This window comes from Herpailurus yagouaroundi, unplaced genomic scaffold, assembly GCF_014898765.1.
Source record: "Herpailurus yagouaroundi ecotype Mexico unplaced genomic scaffold, PumYag 219, whole genome shotgun sequence".
Lineage (NCBI taxonomy): Eukaryota > Metazoa > Chordata > Mammalia > Carnivora > Felidae > Herpailurus > Herpailurus yagouaroundi.
Genome location: NW_024412450.1, coordinates 628,711 through 646,263, shown reverse-complemented (window position 1 = coordinate 646,263; position 17,553 = coordinate 628,711). Strand labels below are relative to the sequence as shown.

General features: G+C 49.9%; 1 protein-coding gene across 4 annotated transcripts; it reads right to left on the bottom strand.

Annotated features, from left to right (window-relative positions):
• Positions 1–3,055: 3,055 nt before the first annotated feature.
• GPX5 (glutathione peroxidase 5) lies at positions 3,056–13,036 on the bottom strand. Of its 4 annotated transcripts, none has more exons than XM_040457088.1 (5): positions 12,250–13,036; positions 9,184–9,337; positions 5,815–5,932; positions 5,286–5,385; positions 3,056–4,047 (listed from the first exon to the last, which is right to left on the bottom strand). In XM_040457088.1, exons 1-5 carry the CDS (start codon positions 12,454–12,456, stop codon positions 3,841–3,843), a joined length of 786 nt encoding a protein of 261 aa, XP_040313022.1. In that variant the 5' UTR covers positions 12,457–13,036; the 3' UTR covers positions 3,056–3,840. The 4 variants fall into 4 exon arrangements, with proteins under 4 accessions (XP_040313022.1, XP_040313024.1, XP_040313025.1 ...); XM_040457090.1 differs by lacking the exon at positions 12,250–13,036 and adding an exon at positions 11,218–12,149; XM_040457091.1 differs by lacking the exon at positions 12,250–13,036 and adding an exon at positions 9,439–10,357.
• Between the last annotated feature and the right edge of the window lie 4,517 nt (positions 13,037–17,553).

Genomic DNA, 17,553 nt, shown 5'->3' with positions numbered 1-17,553 from the left:
GATGATTTTTTTAAACTAATGATTCCAAAAAAGGTCATACTAAATCTCATTTTCCACATATTTCTTTAAAGAATCACAGGGTGTAAATTAATGTTTTCTAACAAAGATACCACAGCAGGTGCAATGGTTTCAATTAGGGCTATTCCTCGGTGTAGATCGTGGTAGGTAGTCCACTGTCATTTTCCAGACTCTTTCTTTTACTCTTTGTAGGCAACAAACTGGTGCATTAAGTGGAGACACTATAGGGATCCCAATTGTGCATCCATTTTGGTCCATCTGTCACGGTCCCTGGGAGGATGGTTTCCATTCACCTGAATGGCTTCATTTACTGGCCCAGCTGGGAACTGGGGAGTCAGCCTCAGGCCTTCCTCTCGGCTTCTCCTACTGTGATAGTTCCTTAGACCACATGCCAAGAAGTCAATGTAGTGCTTACACCAACTCCCACAAATACCATTCTAATTGTACATTTGGGGACAGGAGAAATTTCCGCCCCATGGATCCATGGCCTTAGTGGATGAACCAGCCCTGGGCCAGGACTCCATTTGCTGCCTGGACCCTGTAGCCTCTATTCTAACCAGGGGCCATGATGACACAGTGGGCCTTCTAGTATCAATGTCAAGTTGGACCTTATTTAAATTTTTTTTTCCAACGTTTATTTATTTTTGGGACAGAGAGAGACAGAGCATGAACGGGCGAGGGGCAGAGAGAGAGGGAGACACAGAATCGGAAACAGGCTCCAGGCTCTGAGCCATCAGCCCAGAGCCCGACGCGGGGCTCAAACTCACGGACCGCGAGATCGTGACCTGGCTGAAGTCGGACGCTTCACCGACTGCGCCACCCAGGCACCCCAAGTTGGACCTTATTTAAAACAGTCCTTGAAAGGTAAGGGTGTTTCTCTTTCTTGAGTTTATGGCTGCTGAGTGAATGGTCACAAGTCCCTTTAGGGAAGGAATGGGGAAATTATATTCTCTATATTTGTGGTGCTGTTGCAGGGTCCTACTTCCTCAGGACTTGGCTTTTCCTCTGGTTCAAGATCAGAGCTGAGCAAGGTATGCTGATTTTGTTTTTAATTGGGGCTGCTGCCCTCAGTCTACTGGTTATGTATTCTAGGTTCTTCTGATTATGCAGACAATGATACCTTGTTGGCTGTTCATCTCCCTTGCTTCTAGGGATGCCGTGTTCTATTAATCATCTCCGACACTCTACAGAGTTGCCTGCCCCCACCCCCACCACCCCCCACACAGATTCTGATGTATGAGTGCCGCCATCTCTGGCCCAAATCATTTCAGGATCCTATAATCCGCATCGTTAACAGCGAGGCCACTTCTGTAGCAGAATCTCCCATCAACCACACTCACCACACACTTCTCCGTGATCCTGCACATTCTTTTTTATGTTTTCAAACTCCTGCAATACTTTGTCTTCAGTGACTTTCCAGCATTACTTTTCGGAGCTTTTGATTCCTCCTTTGTGTCATTAGACACAATAGTCCTGGCATTTCTACCACATTTGATGAGGGCCATTTCTTTGTCCAAACAGGAGAATCCTAACGGTGTGTTGGTTCTTGCCAATGTGTAAAACCTCTGCACTTGGTGAAAATGCTCCAATATCCATGAACTCTCTTTCAGCTAACTTTGTGTTTCATGCCCCTTGATCAGGAACCTTTGGAATCTAATTCTTTTTGGGCGGATATTGAATGGGTGTTTGGCAGAGCACCAGCCTCTGCATTATCACCAAGCAAGAAGGACGAGCTTACGCTTAATAAGGAGGGCTGGGGGTCTTGGAAAGTCTGGGGATTTAGATGTTCTAATGCATCCAACCAGATGTATCCATCCAATGCCTCAAGGTTCTATTCTTTTCCAATCCAGGCCATGTGACTTGAGCATAGGAGATAATCTGGTTTGAGGGTTTAACCTTCTTTGGAGTCCTACTATTCCTACGATTAAGTCTTGAACCTGAACCCTTGCCCTTTGTGCTCTTGAGTTGCAGGATATGAGAAGTTCTTTATCTCCTCTTGGGGAGGCACTGGTTTTCACAGTTAGCCTTTATCTGGTGAGAGGTCACCCTCAGCCTTTAAGCATCTCCCTCCAAAGCATCAATTTCTTCTCAGAACAACCTTAAAATTGCCTTAAAATTATATCACCTCTCTCACCACTCTCTCACATTTCTCAGGGGCCTGATCCGTCACATTCACCAGCACATGGAGCTACCAGTGTGACCGCCTTGTGCATGTTTGCTGAGAGTTGTAAAAACTGCACCTGCTGGTCTGTATTCTGGCTGTTTGTGCTCCCCCCACCCCCCACACTGCCAGCCAGATAGCAGACAGTTCAGCTTCAAAACTCTCGTCTATCATCTATCTATCTATCTATACATATATACACCTATATATGTATATATATGGGGCACCTAGGTGACTCAGTCTGTTGGGCATCCAACTTCGGCTCAGGTCATGATCTCATGGTTTGTGAGTTTGAGCCCTGCATCGGGCTCAGAGCCTGGAGCCTGCTTCGGATTCTGTGTCTCCCTCTCTCTGCACCTCCGCTGCTCCCACTCTGTCTTGCTCTGTCTCAAAAGCAAGTAAAGACTAGAAAAAAATTTTATTAACTCTCATTTTAGCATCTTATTTCTCAGATCCCCTTTGGTTACCTGTAAGGACTCAAAGATGGAGATCTGCATTCAGAGTTTACTGGAACACTACTTCAGGGTCAACACAAAGGCATCAGACCCTCGGGGCTGTCCACAGCTAGGACGGGCCCTTCAGAGATGTCCCAAGTTGGGAAGTCAGGTCATGCCTTTTATACCCTCCGCTGAGTGTAATTGGATACAAGCTGCCTCTGGAGAGGGGACATGGCTTTGACCTGAGAAACTCCTAATCAAGGGTGACAGTTCAGAGCCACCAGGTGACAACCTTCCAAGGATCTGGGAGGACAGTTCCTTCTAGGCAAGGGGTTAAGGTAATTTGGGAAACACACCATCTCTGGTAGTTACAGTGAGAAAGAACAGAGAGATGAGACAAGTTTGAGCACAGGACAAGGTATAAAAACCACCACAGTGATGCCAGGTGCTGCAGAAAACATTTTATTGGGACAGGACAGGGCTGGCTGTGATGCTGAGGAACGTAGGATGGAGAGAGGAAAGCCCTTCCTTCCAAGGGCGCCTGGCCCGGGTGTCGTAGCCTGAGTGCACTAGAGGTCAGACCCTAGGAAAGTTTCTGTAGGATCTAAGTGAGAGGGAGGCTCTGGAGATGCCCCTCCCTTCATGCCAGGCAGTCCCCTGCTCCCACTCCACCTCAGGGCTCCTAAACCGGAATGACAGGTCGGTGTGCATGTGGGACGGTGGGTGTCACGGGTGAACGATGATCTGAAAAGACTTGGGAACTGACAATGCGTGTTTGTCCTTAGGGGAGGGAAAATGTTATGAGGTGGAACCCAGACTGTGTGCTACCACCCCACTGTTCTTTCTACACCTGTCGGGTGGAGAGAGCAGGGGCAATGTGGCGTCTAGGAACACACTTCTCCAGGATACTGTGGCAGACTGACCCATCCTCACGGAAGGCTGATATTCCCTTGACGGATAGGAGTGATGCCATCTGTAACAGGCGTCTGAGGATGTAGGGTTTCCAGTGTTTTGTGCTTCTCCCACGTCCGTACTCTTACAAGGAGAAATAGCAGCAGCCTTCTGAGCGTCAATCTACTTGGTAGGGAGGGGGAACTTCGGCAGGATAGAGTGATTGAGTCGAGCGGAGGCCATTTAGGAAGACAGCGTAGTGAAATACGGAATTTTTAAAAAACAGGTCTTCAGGTAAGAAGCAGGATGGCTCCCGCCCCACACGCGGGATTCCTATTTCGTTTTTAGCTGCTTCAGGTACTCCAGGATGTCCAATCTGACGGTGCTGATGGGAGCCTGGTGGAACCAGCGCATGACAGGGACCCCGTTGGGCCCCACCAGGAACTTCTCAAAGTTCCAGCGGATGTCGTGGACCTTTACCGGCTCCCAGGATATGTGCCTGAAAGAGCCCAGCACCTCAGAGGGGTGAGGGCAGGAAAGCTGGAGCAGAGAAGGAACAGAGAAACAATATCATTTCTGCTACTTTCGCCCACGGGGAATCCGCCCCTCCCATGCCTAGGTACTCTGATTTCCTGTGATTCTCAACAACTCTGATTGCCACCATGCCAACCATCAAGACAGCTGTCGGGGGGCGCCTGGGTGGCTCAGTCGGTTAAGCGTCCGACTTTGGCTCAGGTCATGATCTCACGGTCTGTGGGTTCGAGCCCCGCGTCGGGCTCTGTGCTGACAGCTCAGAGCCTGGAGCCTGCTTGGGATTCTGTGTCTCCCTCTCTCTCTCTGCCCCTCCCCCACTCATGCTCTCTCTCTCTCTCTCTCTCTCTGTCTCAAAAATAAATAAATGTTTAAAAAAATATATTTTTTAAGATGGCTGTCAGTATTACAGGAAGAGTCTGTCCCCCCCTCTTGCTCCCCGGTGACCCTGTGATCACACAGCCATGCTGCTGTGGGTAAGACACGTCACCTCTGTGGCTGTCAGTTTCCTGTTCTGCAAAGTGAATGGCTTAGATTAGAATGTGCTTCTCCAGGTCTCAGGGTTCCTGGGCCAGAAGCATCTCACAAATATCTTTGGGACCAACATGGAGTTCCAACATTTTGTTTCATCAAATAACAAAACCTTTCAGAAACATCATCACTTCATCATTTAATTTAAAAAAGGTTACTGTAAGAATAAATTCTATATACGTCCTAACCTGAGACTGACGGGAAACCCTATAAGTCAGTTGAGTTTCCGAAACCCTCCTCACACTGTTTTGTTTTCTCCCATTTGCTGAGAGTGTATAAAAATCGCGATGTGAGCCGGCGCTGCCTAAAAGTGGCCTCCAGTTCTCTGTACCTAAAAGTCAGCGTTTTATCAAAGGCACTTATTAACCTGTTGATTTCTACGTCTCCCTCTCCAATACTAACCCATCAAGGAGTAGGGACTGTGTCTGCTTTTTATCCGTATTGTTTAGGAAACTGCCTGAGACTCCGCAACTGTACCTTGAATGAATGAATTCAGCACGCAGGCTGGTCCTCGGAAACACTGTCATTCTACACAGCGCTCTCTGTCACCAAAGCCAGAGCCTCATAAATGGACAAATGAAACCCCGATCCCTCTGCCGAGCTGGAGATCTCTTGCAAAGATCTCATCCCGTTTGCGGGCATGAGACCCTTTTCTACCACATCGGTTGTAAGGAAGGGAAGAGGGAAGAAGAGGTTTGGGTCAGTAACTCACTCACCTTCAAGAAGCTGAAGACTTTCTGTTCTGTTTTGCCATTCACATCCCCTTTCTCAAAAAGCTGGAAATTCGGTACATATCCTCTCCCTGGACGCACATACCTGCAATGACTCACAGTTGCCAGAGAGCTCCAGAGTGTAGGAGAGAAGGCTGTGGGGGGCCCTGGGGCTGGGGGTCATGGGAAGGGCAGGAAGAAGGGCAGATACAGAAAACAGGGCCCCGGGGAAATAAGGCCATTCTTCACGTCAGGCTCCCTGATTCCTGTAACTTGTGTCTGTTCCACAACCTGAGCCTGTGCCCCTGGACTGCTTCTGTTCCGGCTCCTTCTGTGGTCCTGCTCCTCTGCGGTCCATCCAGACCTCACTCCCAGGGAGAAGGAGAGTGTCCAGATACTGCCAGACCCACGTCAGGGGAGGACAAAGTTGATGTCGGTGTAACCCACCCCCCACCCAGGAAGCCTCGTGTGAGCATGCCCCGCAGACTGAAGAAAGGTGGGCAGAGGCCTCCTGTGGGCCCAAGCAGGCACTCACTTCAGCCCCGGAAGGATCTCTGAGTTCTCTCCTGGTTCCTGGTTCCCAAACTGGTTGCAGGGAAAGCCCAGCACGACCAGGCCCCAGGGCTTCAGCTCGTCCTGAAGTGCGTTCAGTCCTGTGGGAAGAGAAGAGACCGTCTGGTGGTCTGGCCGGAGACTCTGCCTCGTGTAGAGAAAGATCTATGGAGCCACCCATTTTACAGAGAAGGAGACAGAGGCTCAGGGAAGGAAAAGTCTCTAGCTGGAAAGACCTTTAGTGACAGGGCTGGAGTTACGTGCTGGAGCTCCAGACACGCATTCAAAAGCCCTTTATTATAGGGTAATATTTCCCCAATCTGTGGCACATCAGGATCAGCAGAGGGCCCTTCCTGAAAAGCAGGGATGCCCAGGTCCCATCCCAGAGAATTCTCTGGCCCTTCTTCTGAGTTGGGCCCCAGTCATCTTTACTCTTCAAAACCTCACCAGGTTACTATGGATTGTGACAGGTGTGACTGCTTATGGACAGTGCCTGCAGGGGTTACTTAATGGGTTCAGTTTCAGTCTGGCAGGATGAAAAAGTTCTGGAGGTTTGTCTCCAGATCTGTGAGTGTGAACACACTTAACACTACTGGTCAGTACAACTTGGAAATGGTTACAAGTGTAAATTTTATGTTATATCTTTTGTTAACCACAACTAAAAAAAAATGTTTGCCTTCCCTGGTTGGTTAATTGCAGGACTGAATCTTTCTTTCTTTCTTTCTTTTTTAATTTCGATGTTTATTTTTGAGAGACAGAGAGGCATAGAGTGTGAGCAGGGGAGGGGCAGAGAGAGAGGGAGACACAGAATCCGAAGCAGGGTCCAGGCTGAGCTGTCAGCACAGAGCCCGATGCAGAGCCTGAGCCCATGAGCCAAGAGATCATGACCTGAGCCAAAGTCAAGAAGCTCAACCGACTGAGCCACCCAGGTGCCCCAATCTTTCTTTCTTTCTTTCTTTCTTTCTTTCTTTCTTTCTTTCTTTCTTCTTTCTTTCAGAAAAAGACACAGGGGCGCCTGGGTGGCGCAGTCGGTTGAGCGTCCGACTTCAGCCAGGTCACGATCTCGCGGTCCGTGAGTTCGAGCCCCGTGTCGGGCTCTGAGCTGATGGCTTGGAGCCTGGAGCCTGTTTCCGATTCTGTGTCTCCCTCTCTCTCTCTGCCCCTCCCCCGTTCATGCTCTGTCTCTCTCTGTCCCAAAAGTAAATAAAAAACGTTGAAAAAAAATTAAAAAAAAAAAAGAAAAAGAAAAAGACACAGATGACGATAATGGGCTTCTCTCCTCTGTACGGACTGGGTCCCCTGGGTGGGGCAGGAAATAGACCTGATGGGCAGAGAGAGCCAGAGAAACTCGAGCCCAGCTTCCCGGTGTTCTTCAACATCCTCAGGATGTTCTACATCAGTCCTCACCGACATGCCGGAACCCACGAGCCTGCACCTGCCTCCTTCCACTGTCTTCCCATCCTTTGCTCAGATTTTTGTCATCAGCTTCTTTGTTAACCCTTTCTGGGCTAGGTGGCTTCAGTGCCCTGACAGACACTAGCCGGTCCCACGAAGATTCTCCACAACCAACTGGTCAACAGGAGCCTCCTCTTAGTCCTTTTCTTTCCTCCCTCCCTCCTTCCTTCCTCTCTTCTTTCCTTCCCTTTTCTTTTCTTTCTTCTTTCCTTTTTCTTTACGAACTAGACATTGGCTTCCTGATTCCATACGGTTCCCCAGTACCTCTCCCCACATCCTTCTTACCTGTCTTCAGTCATCGTACGTGAGCACTTGCTCTGGGAAAGAGACAATAAATTAGGAATCCCATCTTCCAATCCTTGGGAAACGATTCCTTAGTTGCCTCGTCTGTTCTGTACAGAGTGGGAACTGAATACACGAGTTTTTAAAGTCACCGTAAACTGGTAAAATGAATTATGGTCCAACAGAGTGTCATTCAGTCTTTTTTTTTTTTTAATTTTTTTTCCCAACATTTATTTATTTTTGGGACAGAGAGAGACAGAGCATGAACGGGGGAGGGGCAGAGAGAGAGGGAGACACAGAATCGGAAGCAGGCTCCAGGCTCCGAGACACAGAATCGGAAGCAGGCTCCAGGCTCCGAGCCATCAGCCCAGAGCCCGACGCGGGGCTCGAACTCACGGACCGCGAGATCGTGACCTGGCTGAAGTCGGACGCTTAACCAACTGCGCCACCCAGGCGCCCCATAGTGTCATTCAGTCTTTAAAAAGAATGAGGAGGTGGTCTGAACTCTAAAGTACTTTAGTGGGATGCCTGGTTGGCTCAGTCAGTGGAGTGGGTGACTCTCAATCTCAGGCTTGTGAGTTCAAGCCCCACATTGGACATGGGGCCTACTTAAAATAAATAAATAAATAGTTTATTAAAACAAAAAGCAAAGTGACAAGCAGTATTTACATTATGTTACAATGGGGGGGGCAGAAAAAAGAATTTGCGGATTCTGTAAACATAATACCGGTCATCTAGAGAGAGGGGGACAAGGAGCTGGAAAGACTTCTTCTCACTCTAGACTTGATTCCTATAATTTGTGAGCCTTGTGAATATGTTACCTGTTCAAAACACAACATAATCAAAAACCAGAAAAAAAATGAAACTCTTATTACTTCAAACATAAGAAGTGCCTCTATGTCTGGTTAAAATCCATCCTGTTCATTATTCACCGGCTTCGAAACCACACGGCCGAAGATACGAGAAAGATGAAATCGCTCCCTGAGTAACGTACAGAGACGGGGAAACCACGTCCAGGAGACCCTGAGGTGGAGCCGGACGACTCGCCTCTACCCCCACCTGCTGGGCCAGCTCTCCGGACAGACACAGCTGCAGCCCATCCCCGCCGCCTCTGCCTTAGCAAGTTACCCTGGAAAAGTCTCAAAAACATCAATCTGTCTAGTATTTACCAAGACTTCTGGAATCTGCGCCGAGGCCCCGAGTCCTCAGATATATGTTATTCTCCCGGAAATCTCAGGAGCAAAGCAGAGGCAGGATGTAGGGAAGGGCTCAGCACACTTTGTATAAAGACAGTGGACACCTTAGACTCTGCAAGCCGGATGGTCTCCATCCCTATTATCATCAACTACTCAACCCGGCCTTGAGGCGTAAATCAGCCACGGGCAGTATGGAAGCACATGGGCATGGCTGTGTCCCAATAAAACTTTGTTCACAGAAGCAGGCTGACCAGATTTGACCCGTGGGCCGTTGCTTGCTGGCTCCTGACATGAGGGAATGAAGTCACTGGGTCGTGAGGATCTACTTCAAGGCGTAATTAGAATGTAATTCTACTTATGATTTAGAACATGCTGAGCAGGAAACTGTAACCCCAAGGACAGTGGCTCTGAATTCTTACCAGGATACTGAGCTGTCAGACCGCAGTAGGTGGCCACGTTGACGAAAAGGACGTGCTTGCCCGCGTACTGCTTGAACTGAATGTGTTCCTTTCCATTAAGAGGGAGGGCGTCATATTCGTAGATGGTGCCTTTCACATCTTTGTAGCAATCCATCTGGAAGATTTTTAAAAGGATAATGTTAGTAACGGTTCCTAACACCTGTGAAATCTGTCAGCGCACTCAAACGGTAACGGCTGCATTAACCGAAAACGAACCAGCAAACAAACAGGGCTTTTGTGAGGCGTCCACGACACGATGGAAACTTACGTCCTGTGACTGCACCGCCAATGGTGTTTGAGCGGCAGGCAGTCATGTCCCCTCCCGTCATCCGGGCGCCGGGAAACGTGCCAGGATGAGGTGAAAAGAGCGGAGGTTCACGAAGTAAGGGAGGCCCAAGAGAAAAGCTCGCTGCCCTGTGTGCTTCTGTGGAAACGAGGCTTCTGGCTGGTTCTGGACTGAAGGTGTCCCGCCTAGACTCTCCCACAAAGGGCAGGTGTGGGATGGCTTATGTATCTGAGGACGGCCTGGTCACTTCTGTAACTTTCCCGAGGCCTCCCGACTGCTTGCTCCACGCATCAGCGTGGTGTGGAAGGAACTCCGGCCTGGGGATCCAAAGCCAGCTCTGCTCCCTGTGAACCTGGGCCGTTCTTATCCTTGGCCCTCAGTTCCCCTGCGGGTAAGACGAAGACACTCATCTAGATTCCCATCAGCTCTTCAAGCGGCCTTCCAGGTTTTACCTTCTAGAAGCTAACGTCAGCCCTGCTTGGGATACTTCTGTCCCTCACGTCTCTCTTGCTCGTGTGATGGTTTTACAAGCCACCGCCGTGACGCTCCTTCTGTAGCTCCCAGTAGAGGACAGCGAGAGCCCGAGACCATCTGCTGGTGCCGCGAACATCTGTCCAGCAGCACCTGCTCTCACATAATCAGCCCCCCACCGCATCGTGCTCTAGGAATCGAATTCTCGCCTTCATCACTGGCTCCGTCTGTCCTGTTCCTCCCCGGATCTTCTGAGCATACTTGAGCAGGATTCTATGTGACACAAATAAGTTCCATATGACAGAAATACTTTGTACATGACATTCTCGCTGCCTGATTTTAGGTTAAATTCCTCTACAAGGCAGATCTCGCCTTATTCTTCCCCCACTCTATTCTTTAAAATTTTTTTTTCCAACGTTTATTTATTTTGGGGACAGAGAGAGACAAAGCATGAACGGGGGAGGGACGGAGAGAGAGGGAGACACAGAATCGGAAACAGGCTCCAGGCTCTGAGCCATCAGCCCAGAGCCCGACGCGGGGCTCGAACTCCCGGACTGCGAGATCGTGACCTGGCTGAAGTCGGACGCTTAACCGACTGCGCCACCCAGGCGCCCCACACTCTATTCTTGTAGAGTCCACGAGGGACCCAAAGGGTCTGGACTCCACAGTGCTCATCAGCACAGCCTCACAGAACCCAGGGAGTGTGAAAAGGAAGCTACCAAGCCTCATGGCGAGACAAAGGCAGAGAGGAACGGGTCAGAGAAAGGGGAGAAGGACGAAATGCGATAAGGAAGGTCCAGATTTAAAGTAGGATTAACCCAGACTCCCTGGAAATCCAAGGGACTAGAGAGGATTTTAGCCAGCCAGCCAGCCAGCACCGGTCCTGATGCCACACAAACAAAACCGGACTTTCTCCAACCTTCTTGGCCAGCTGCTGCTCTCGCTAGCACACCGGGCTGCGGGCCTCAGTCCCTGCCCCTGGTCAGAAGGCTGCCTCCTCTAAGCAGGCCTCTGCGCTTTCCCCTAAGTGCACAGAGACACACATGCCAGCAAAACTGAGAATGTTGTGTGAAAGCATCGATCTCCATGTCCATGGTGCCGGTGCCAAGCTGAACATTTTTCATGATTTGTCTTCTTCCCCCTTTGCTACCGCAGTGAAAATTAATGACAATCGTGTTGGGTACCAGGGTGTGGGGATTTAGAGACTCTGGACCTGGAGAGCCCTTTGCGGCACTTACTGCTGACACTCAGTGCTGCTTCCAACGTATCTAAGTCCACATGACAGGTCTCCTATACCTCCAGACTCAGCTTTTCATTAAGCAAATTCTACAGCCCAGGGTCCGGGGCCTTCATACCCAACCAGGCAGCACGCAGTGACAGAAAAGCGCATCAAGTCTCAAAAGCAGAGCGTTCTCTGGTCGATTTCAGAGCAGTAGGAAGATCTTCCGAGAGCTGCCTTTTACTGAGCACATCGCACATGTCATAATTACTGTTCAGCCACCCACAAGGTAGACACTGTCACCCACGACTTCGTAATGAGATGGCAGAGGCTGACAGAGGTGAAGGGTGACCAAAAGTGATCCCCCCGCTACGGACGAGAGTTTGCTCGCCTCTCACTTCATGATCCCATTCTGCCTCCAAGTCACCTAGATCCCATCTATCCATCCCTGAGCTGTCCTCCCACCGCCACACACACACACACACACACACACACACACACACACACGTTGCCTCAATAAGGCAACGGAGCCATGAAATGGGACTAGACTGAGGCCAGAATCCAACACTTGATTCCAAATTCAGTTGCTTCAGTCCTCCAGTTATTTCTGCACGTGATTTATGCTTCTCTGGTAACTCTGTGACTTTATCCATCTGTAAAACTTCCACATTGATTCTTTCCTCCTCTTCGTGGGCATCCCACTGAGATGACTTAGCCCACGGTCTCCCCCAAACCCTGCCGCCCACTGTGATGCCCGCGCCAGCCTTGCCTGGGGCCCAGCTGAGGCCGATACTGACGTGGCTGGAAGGGTGTCCAGGCGACCCTAAATGGAGATGGAGAGGAGCAAGGACCACAGTAAGGAGCCTCTTCCCTAGATTCGGCTCAAGGGACACCGTTTATAGGACTGAAGAAGAGGCAAGAAGAAAAGAAAGGTTAATGGAAAGCACAAGAAGAAAGCACGGAGGCGGGAGTCTTGCAAGAATGACTGACACAGGACAGAAGGGTGACTCTACCTTGGAGCCCCGCCCCGCCCCCTCTGGAGGTCACTCACCTTCACCTTCTCTGGGGGCTTGGGATTCGTGCACATGACGCCGACTAGCAGAAGAGGGAAGAGGGAGGAGGCAGGTAACTGTGCCGTCATGCCTGGGTGTGAGGTTCTGGTCTTGGAGGCTGGGATCTGCCGCACCCTGGCAGCCTTTTGACACACTAGCCAAGCCCGTGCAGGCCAGTCGCAAGCCGGCAAGGGCTTCTGGGGCATTGAGCGGGGATGTAGAATTTAAACCACATCCTCACCCACACACACCCCCACGTGCACTCAGTGCTCACCAGTGCGATGAGGGCCTGGGACTCATATAAATTCTGGCAGAATTATGAAAAGGTGAGGGCAAGGGCCCATGGCCCTTGAAGATTACTGTCTGCTTTAGCTGGGTGGAGGGTAGTGTCCAGATGCAGAGAGAGCCTCCCCAGCCTTGCAGTAAAGTCACTGGAAACAGGACCACACAGACCCCAAATACCATTCGGGGTATCATGATTTGTGGACCACCGAGGGCCTCTCTAAGAGAGGTGGAAGGAAACTGGCCCTGAGGGAGGAAAAATATTTGCAATTAATGTGAAGGAAGCACATTAATATCACATGCTACACCTGCCTGCAAGCGCTCCCGAATCAGTAAGAAAAAACAAGCAGCCCAACAGACACATGGGCGCCAGGCAGGAAACCAAATGATATCTGTGCTGGGATACGATGTTCTCCTTCACCAATAATCAAAGACGTATAAATAAGAAAAGATGCATTCTGTGTTTATCAGATTGGCCACAGTTAAAAGGCGCGGAGGCACCCGCCTGGCTGTCGTCGGTCTGGTATGGGGGGGGGGGGGGTTGCACACCAGACGGGGGAGGGAGCCGCCAGCGGCTGCCAGTTTTCTGGAGGAGAATCTACCATTCTGAATGTGCTCCTTTTGAAAGTGCTCTCAATCTCCTGGAAGTCCCAGGGCCTGAGAAGGAAAATGGTGATGAGGCACGAATAAAAACGCTTTGCCTCTCAGCCAGCAGCTCTTGGTTTATCAAGTCCCCAACTGCTCAATCGTCTCTGCTAAAATTGGGACTGGGTGAGGGATACAGGCCTGGATATTGCCGGATACCCCGCTTCAGTAACACATTTAACCCCACCCCACCTCCCCGGAGGCCTCCCAGCCTCCTTGTCCCTCTCGTGTACAATACGGTGCACTTCTGGATCCCAGGTGCTGAGGCCTGAGTGAGTCACACTCCTCAATTCACAACCGCTTGTCCTTGCAAAGCCCCCTTTGTTCTGTAGATTATTTACAGCCTTGATTTCCAAACCACATTCTCCCCACCCCCCCACCGTCCCCATGGCTAAAATATGTTTCCTATTCCTATGGTTTGTAATCCTGGAAAAACTTGCACATTCCTTATCAGATTACTAGCCCCTTAAAGCTTAAAAAAAACCACTCACTTCCCCCCCGCCCGCCCCCCACCTTTGGACATCAGAATCAAGTGGTTGAGTTCATCAAACTCTTACATTTATGGCACTTTATCATCAGGCTGTGCACTGATTGCCTTATTATATTAATTTAAAATGTTGTTTTCTTGTCTCCAATCCACCCCTATTTTCCGGCTCTCGGGAGGATGGGCAAGGAAACAATCGATCGATCGTGCAGAGTGGCAGGTCGGGGCCCCAGACGACAGGAAGCCAAATGACTGAGACAAGGTGAAGGTTGGTGCAGGTTGGCTTTGAATCCCAAGTCGAGGGCGGGTGTCTGGGCTGGCCCTCGAGGACTAACAGGGAGACGTCGGGCTCTGGATTCCCCCCACACCTCTCTTCCCACAGCCTTCCCCACACAGGGTCTGTGGGCAGCTCTCTCTTCTACCCACCCCTCCCCACCCCCAGGGGGAAGTCCCTCTCAGCCAGCTTGTCGCCACCCCCCCTCCAGGTCCACACAAAGGGCAGCCTCCGCCTCCAAGTCTGATGGGGCTCAGTTCTTTGAGTCTGGGCATTCCTGAGCTCTCTTGGAAAACAGACGCTTTTGTTATCCCAGATTTCTCATCTCTCCTCCGAGGCCTCTAATCTGCTGGGGGAGGGGGGGGGAGCCCAAAACAATGACCTCTGACCCAGCCCCAAAGCTCCCACAGCCCGGTTTCCTGCCGTGTGAACCTCCGGACAGCAGACCTGACACCTGCCCCCGGTGGCCTCTGTCTCAGCTCAAGAACGATGGACATTAAAATATACAGCCTCAAAAATAATGTTTTTGTTCCTTACCAATGTTTTCCATTCCTTTATCCTTCCCAAGCTGTGTGACTTTGGGCAAGTTACCCTGTGTGCCTCTGGTCTTTGTTTATGAAGTTGGGAGAATAATACAAAGTTTACAGGGCTAATTTAAAAAAAAAAAAAAAAAAAAAAGAGGAGATGATTCATTCAAAGTCTAAACATGACCTGGCCAAGGTAAACATCCAGTGTTGAGTCAACTAAGAAACTGATGCACAAGTAGAAAACCCAGTTTACCCAAAGTCGTGGGAAATTGCTAACTGCTCCTCCATTGCTGTTATCAATTCCTTGCTCTCTTCACTATTTTCTCCTTGCTCAATGACTCGAGAGCAGAAGAGATTTCATCATAAACTCTGACTCAGTGGTGGGACTAAGTGACCTAAAATCTCCACTGTTTGAGAATTCTGTCCGGGAGAAGAGAAATTTCCAGGGCTTGGGCTCCACGGTGGGAGGGCACTTCCTGTCACCATGGCGTCCCGGTCCACCTGCCCGTTCCAGCACCCCTGCCTCCTCCTCTTCCATCCACTGGAGCCGCTTATCCAGTCCCTGTTGTTGCCTTTCCGGAAGGTGCAAATAACCCCCCTCTTGTCTTCTCTCTTCCAGGTTCTTCACTTCCTTCGGACCCCCGGCTGGCGACCCCCCTCCACTGATAAAGAGACAGTAGGGTCAACCAGTTGAGCACAGCATCAAAACCAGCCTGTCCAGCGTGTACCACGCCTATCTGGACAGGCTCCCAGCCTCCTTCCCAGCACCCCCTCCTGCGATTCCCTGACTTCACACCAGCCGAATCCATCCAGTCTCTAAAACACACCTCTTTGCACTTATATTCTTGAACTTGGAGGTCAATTATTCTGAGTACTTTGGGATTCCACCCCCCCCCCAAATTACCTCTATGTTTCTTCCCACCTAGAGGACAAGGTTGCAATTTTATCAGATTTTACCAAACAAGATTTTAGGTGGAAACGTTTGTAACCTGAGCCATAGAGTTAAGGCTGGAAACCTGTCCAGACCTAAACTGAACCATAAACTCTTCTCACTTTCTGACTTTAAAAATCCTACACTTGCCTGTAATCCATGATATTTAATACACAATGATGAAGTTTTAAGGTGTTGGTGAGGTGGTCCAGAGCCAATGGCCAAGAAAGAATTCTTGAAGACATCTTTGGTGCAAAAAGGTGATTTTATTAAAGCACAGGGACAGGACCCGTGGGCAGGAAGAGCTGTCCTGACAGATAACTGATTATGTACCCTCAGGTTGGGAGGGGGCCAGGGGTAGAGTAAGTCTGTAAGGAATTTTGGAAGCAGGGTTTCCAGGACCTTGAGGGTCTGGTGTTGCTAGGGAAATGCCACTTATCAGCATTTAGTAAAACCTCAGTCATGAGACCCTTCAGATGTAGGGTGGGGTTGCATATGCTTGGAGTATGTTTGCCATCATGTATCTCAAGGCGGTTAAGACAAAGGAAGTAGACTTGCAGGATCCTGGGGGGGGGGGGGGGTCAGGGTAATGTTAAGCCAAGGTTCCCTTTGCCCCCAGCGAAGTGTCATCATTGAGGCAGCTGACCCCGTAGAGGGAGGTCATTCTATCAGTTTTAAGAACTTGTCGATGGGCTGTAGGCAGTAAGGGAATTTAATTTTTCATTTGCCTTAGTTTCCCACATCACCATGGCAAGCACTTACACCCCTTTCTTTTGTTCTTGGACAGCCAGGAGTGTTCAAGGAAACACATGTCCCACCTGGGGGGGGGCGGGGGGAGGCTATAACCTGTACTTTGCCCTCAGCTCACCCCACACAGGGTGGCAGAAATCACTATGTCTCAACCACTGCCTACTTTTCCCATTCAGACTCCAACTTTTCCTTGAGCTAGGACTCCTTGGAGGAGAACTTTCTTGCCCAAGGTGACACAGCTAATGAGCGGCAGTTAAATAAAACCTCCAGACTCCCCATCCTCACTTCTGTTACCGACTTGATCCTGCCTGAAAATCGACAGCAAGTTTCTTGTGTTTTAATTAAAAGTAACAGGAGTTTGGTTCCTTTGGTTATAAAGGAAACAGGTTCAGCTTTTGCTGAGATGCTGTCCACCTCTTCATCCCGGATTCAAACCCAGCCTCTGCAACCCAGACCCGACATAGAGATTTTGGTCCCCGTTTAGTTTTACTTGAATATTTTCCCTGAATTAGATCATCTCCGTTGGCATCTGGGATCCCCGTTCAGACCTCCAGGATTTTCTTTACTCTGGGTGTAAGTGTGAGGCATACGACTTATCCCTAAATCTGCAACTTTAAAATAATATTGCATATGTTTATGTAATATTTGTAGTTCACCAATGTCCTTCACATCGTTAATTCCATTTAGCCCTCCCAGTAAGCCGGTTAGGCAGATAGGACACGCATTCCTTGCTCGAATTTGCAATGGAAAAGTGAGGTTCAGACAGGGGACATGACTTGGGCAGTGTCAGAATAGTGTAGACCTAGACCAAAAGTTTGAGTTTTTATTTCAAATCCATTTGTCTCTCCACTCTTAGCTCAATTCCCCATAAAACATGTTTGGGAATGGAGGAAAGCCCCAGAGAGACCACAGTCCTTTTGCATTTAATTTTCATCCACACGTGTCCTTAACCTGCTGAGGTCTGGGACTCTCCCCTGGTCTGGGCTGACTGTGGCCCCAAGACTTCCCCAGAGCCAGGAGGCCTGGCACACAGCCGTGTCACTGACCCCAGCTTTCTGCTCCAGGGAGAGCACTGCTGCTTGGAGGTGAGGGTGGGAGGCAGTGAGAGGAAGGGTGTGTGCTCCCCAAGGTGTTCTTGTCTCTTACTCCAGCTCTAATGGGCTGGGGGAGGGCGTGGGAGAGAGCTCCGTGTCCTGGCACAACTACCGGAACCTGAGGAACCCACACGGTTGGAAACCAGAGCCCTCCCACCTGCAGATTCTGCAGTCTACGCCTCAGGCCCTTGCTCCCAGGGAAAGAATAAATATGCTAAATAAAAGATGCCTTTTGTCAACAAACATGCCCTGTGGCCATCGCCAATGACGTCCCAGATCTGTGAGGCTTTGAGAAAATACCTCCCTAGACCTCAGT

What these genes read in the sequence shown, in the direction of transcription:
- GPX5 (XM_040457088.1), bottom strand. Translation starts at nt 12,456, where the DNA reads ATGCCCCAGAAGCCCTTGCCGGCTTGCGACTGGCCTGCACGGGCTTGG. An exon ending in AGCCCCCAGAGAAGGTGAAG is followed by an intron (nt 9,338 to 12,249) that starts GTGAGTGACCTC and finishes AAAATCTTCCAG; the next exon opens with ATGGATTGCTACAAAGATGT. An exon ending in AAGTCTTCAGCTTCTTGAAG is followed by an intron (nt 4,048 to 5,285) that starts GTGAGTGAGTTA and finishes TCTCTGCTCCAG; the next exon opens with CTTTCCTGCCCTCACCCCTC.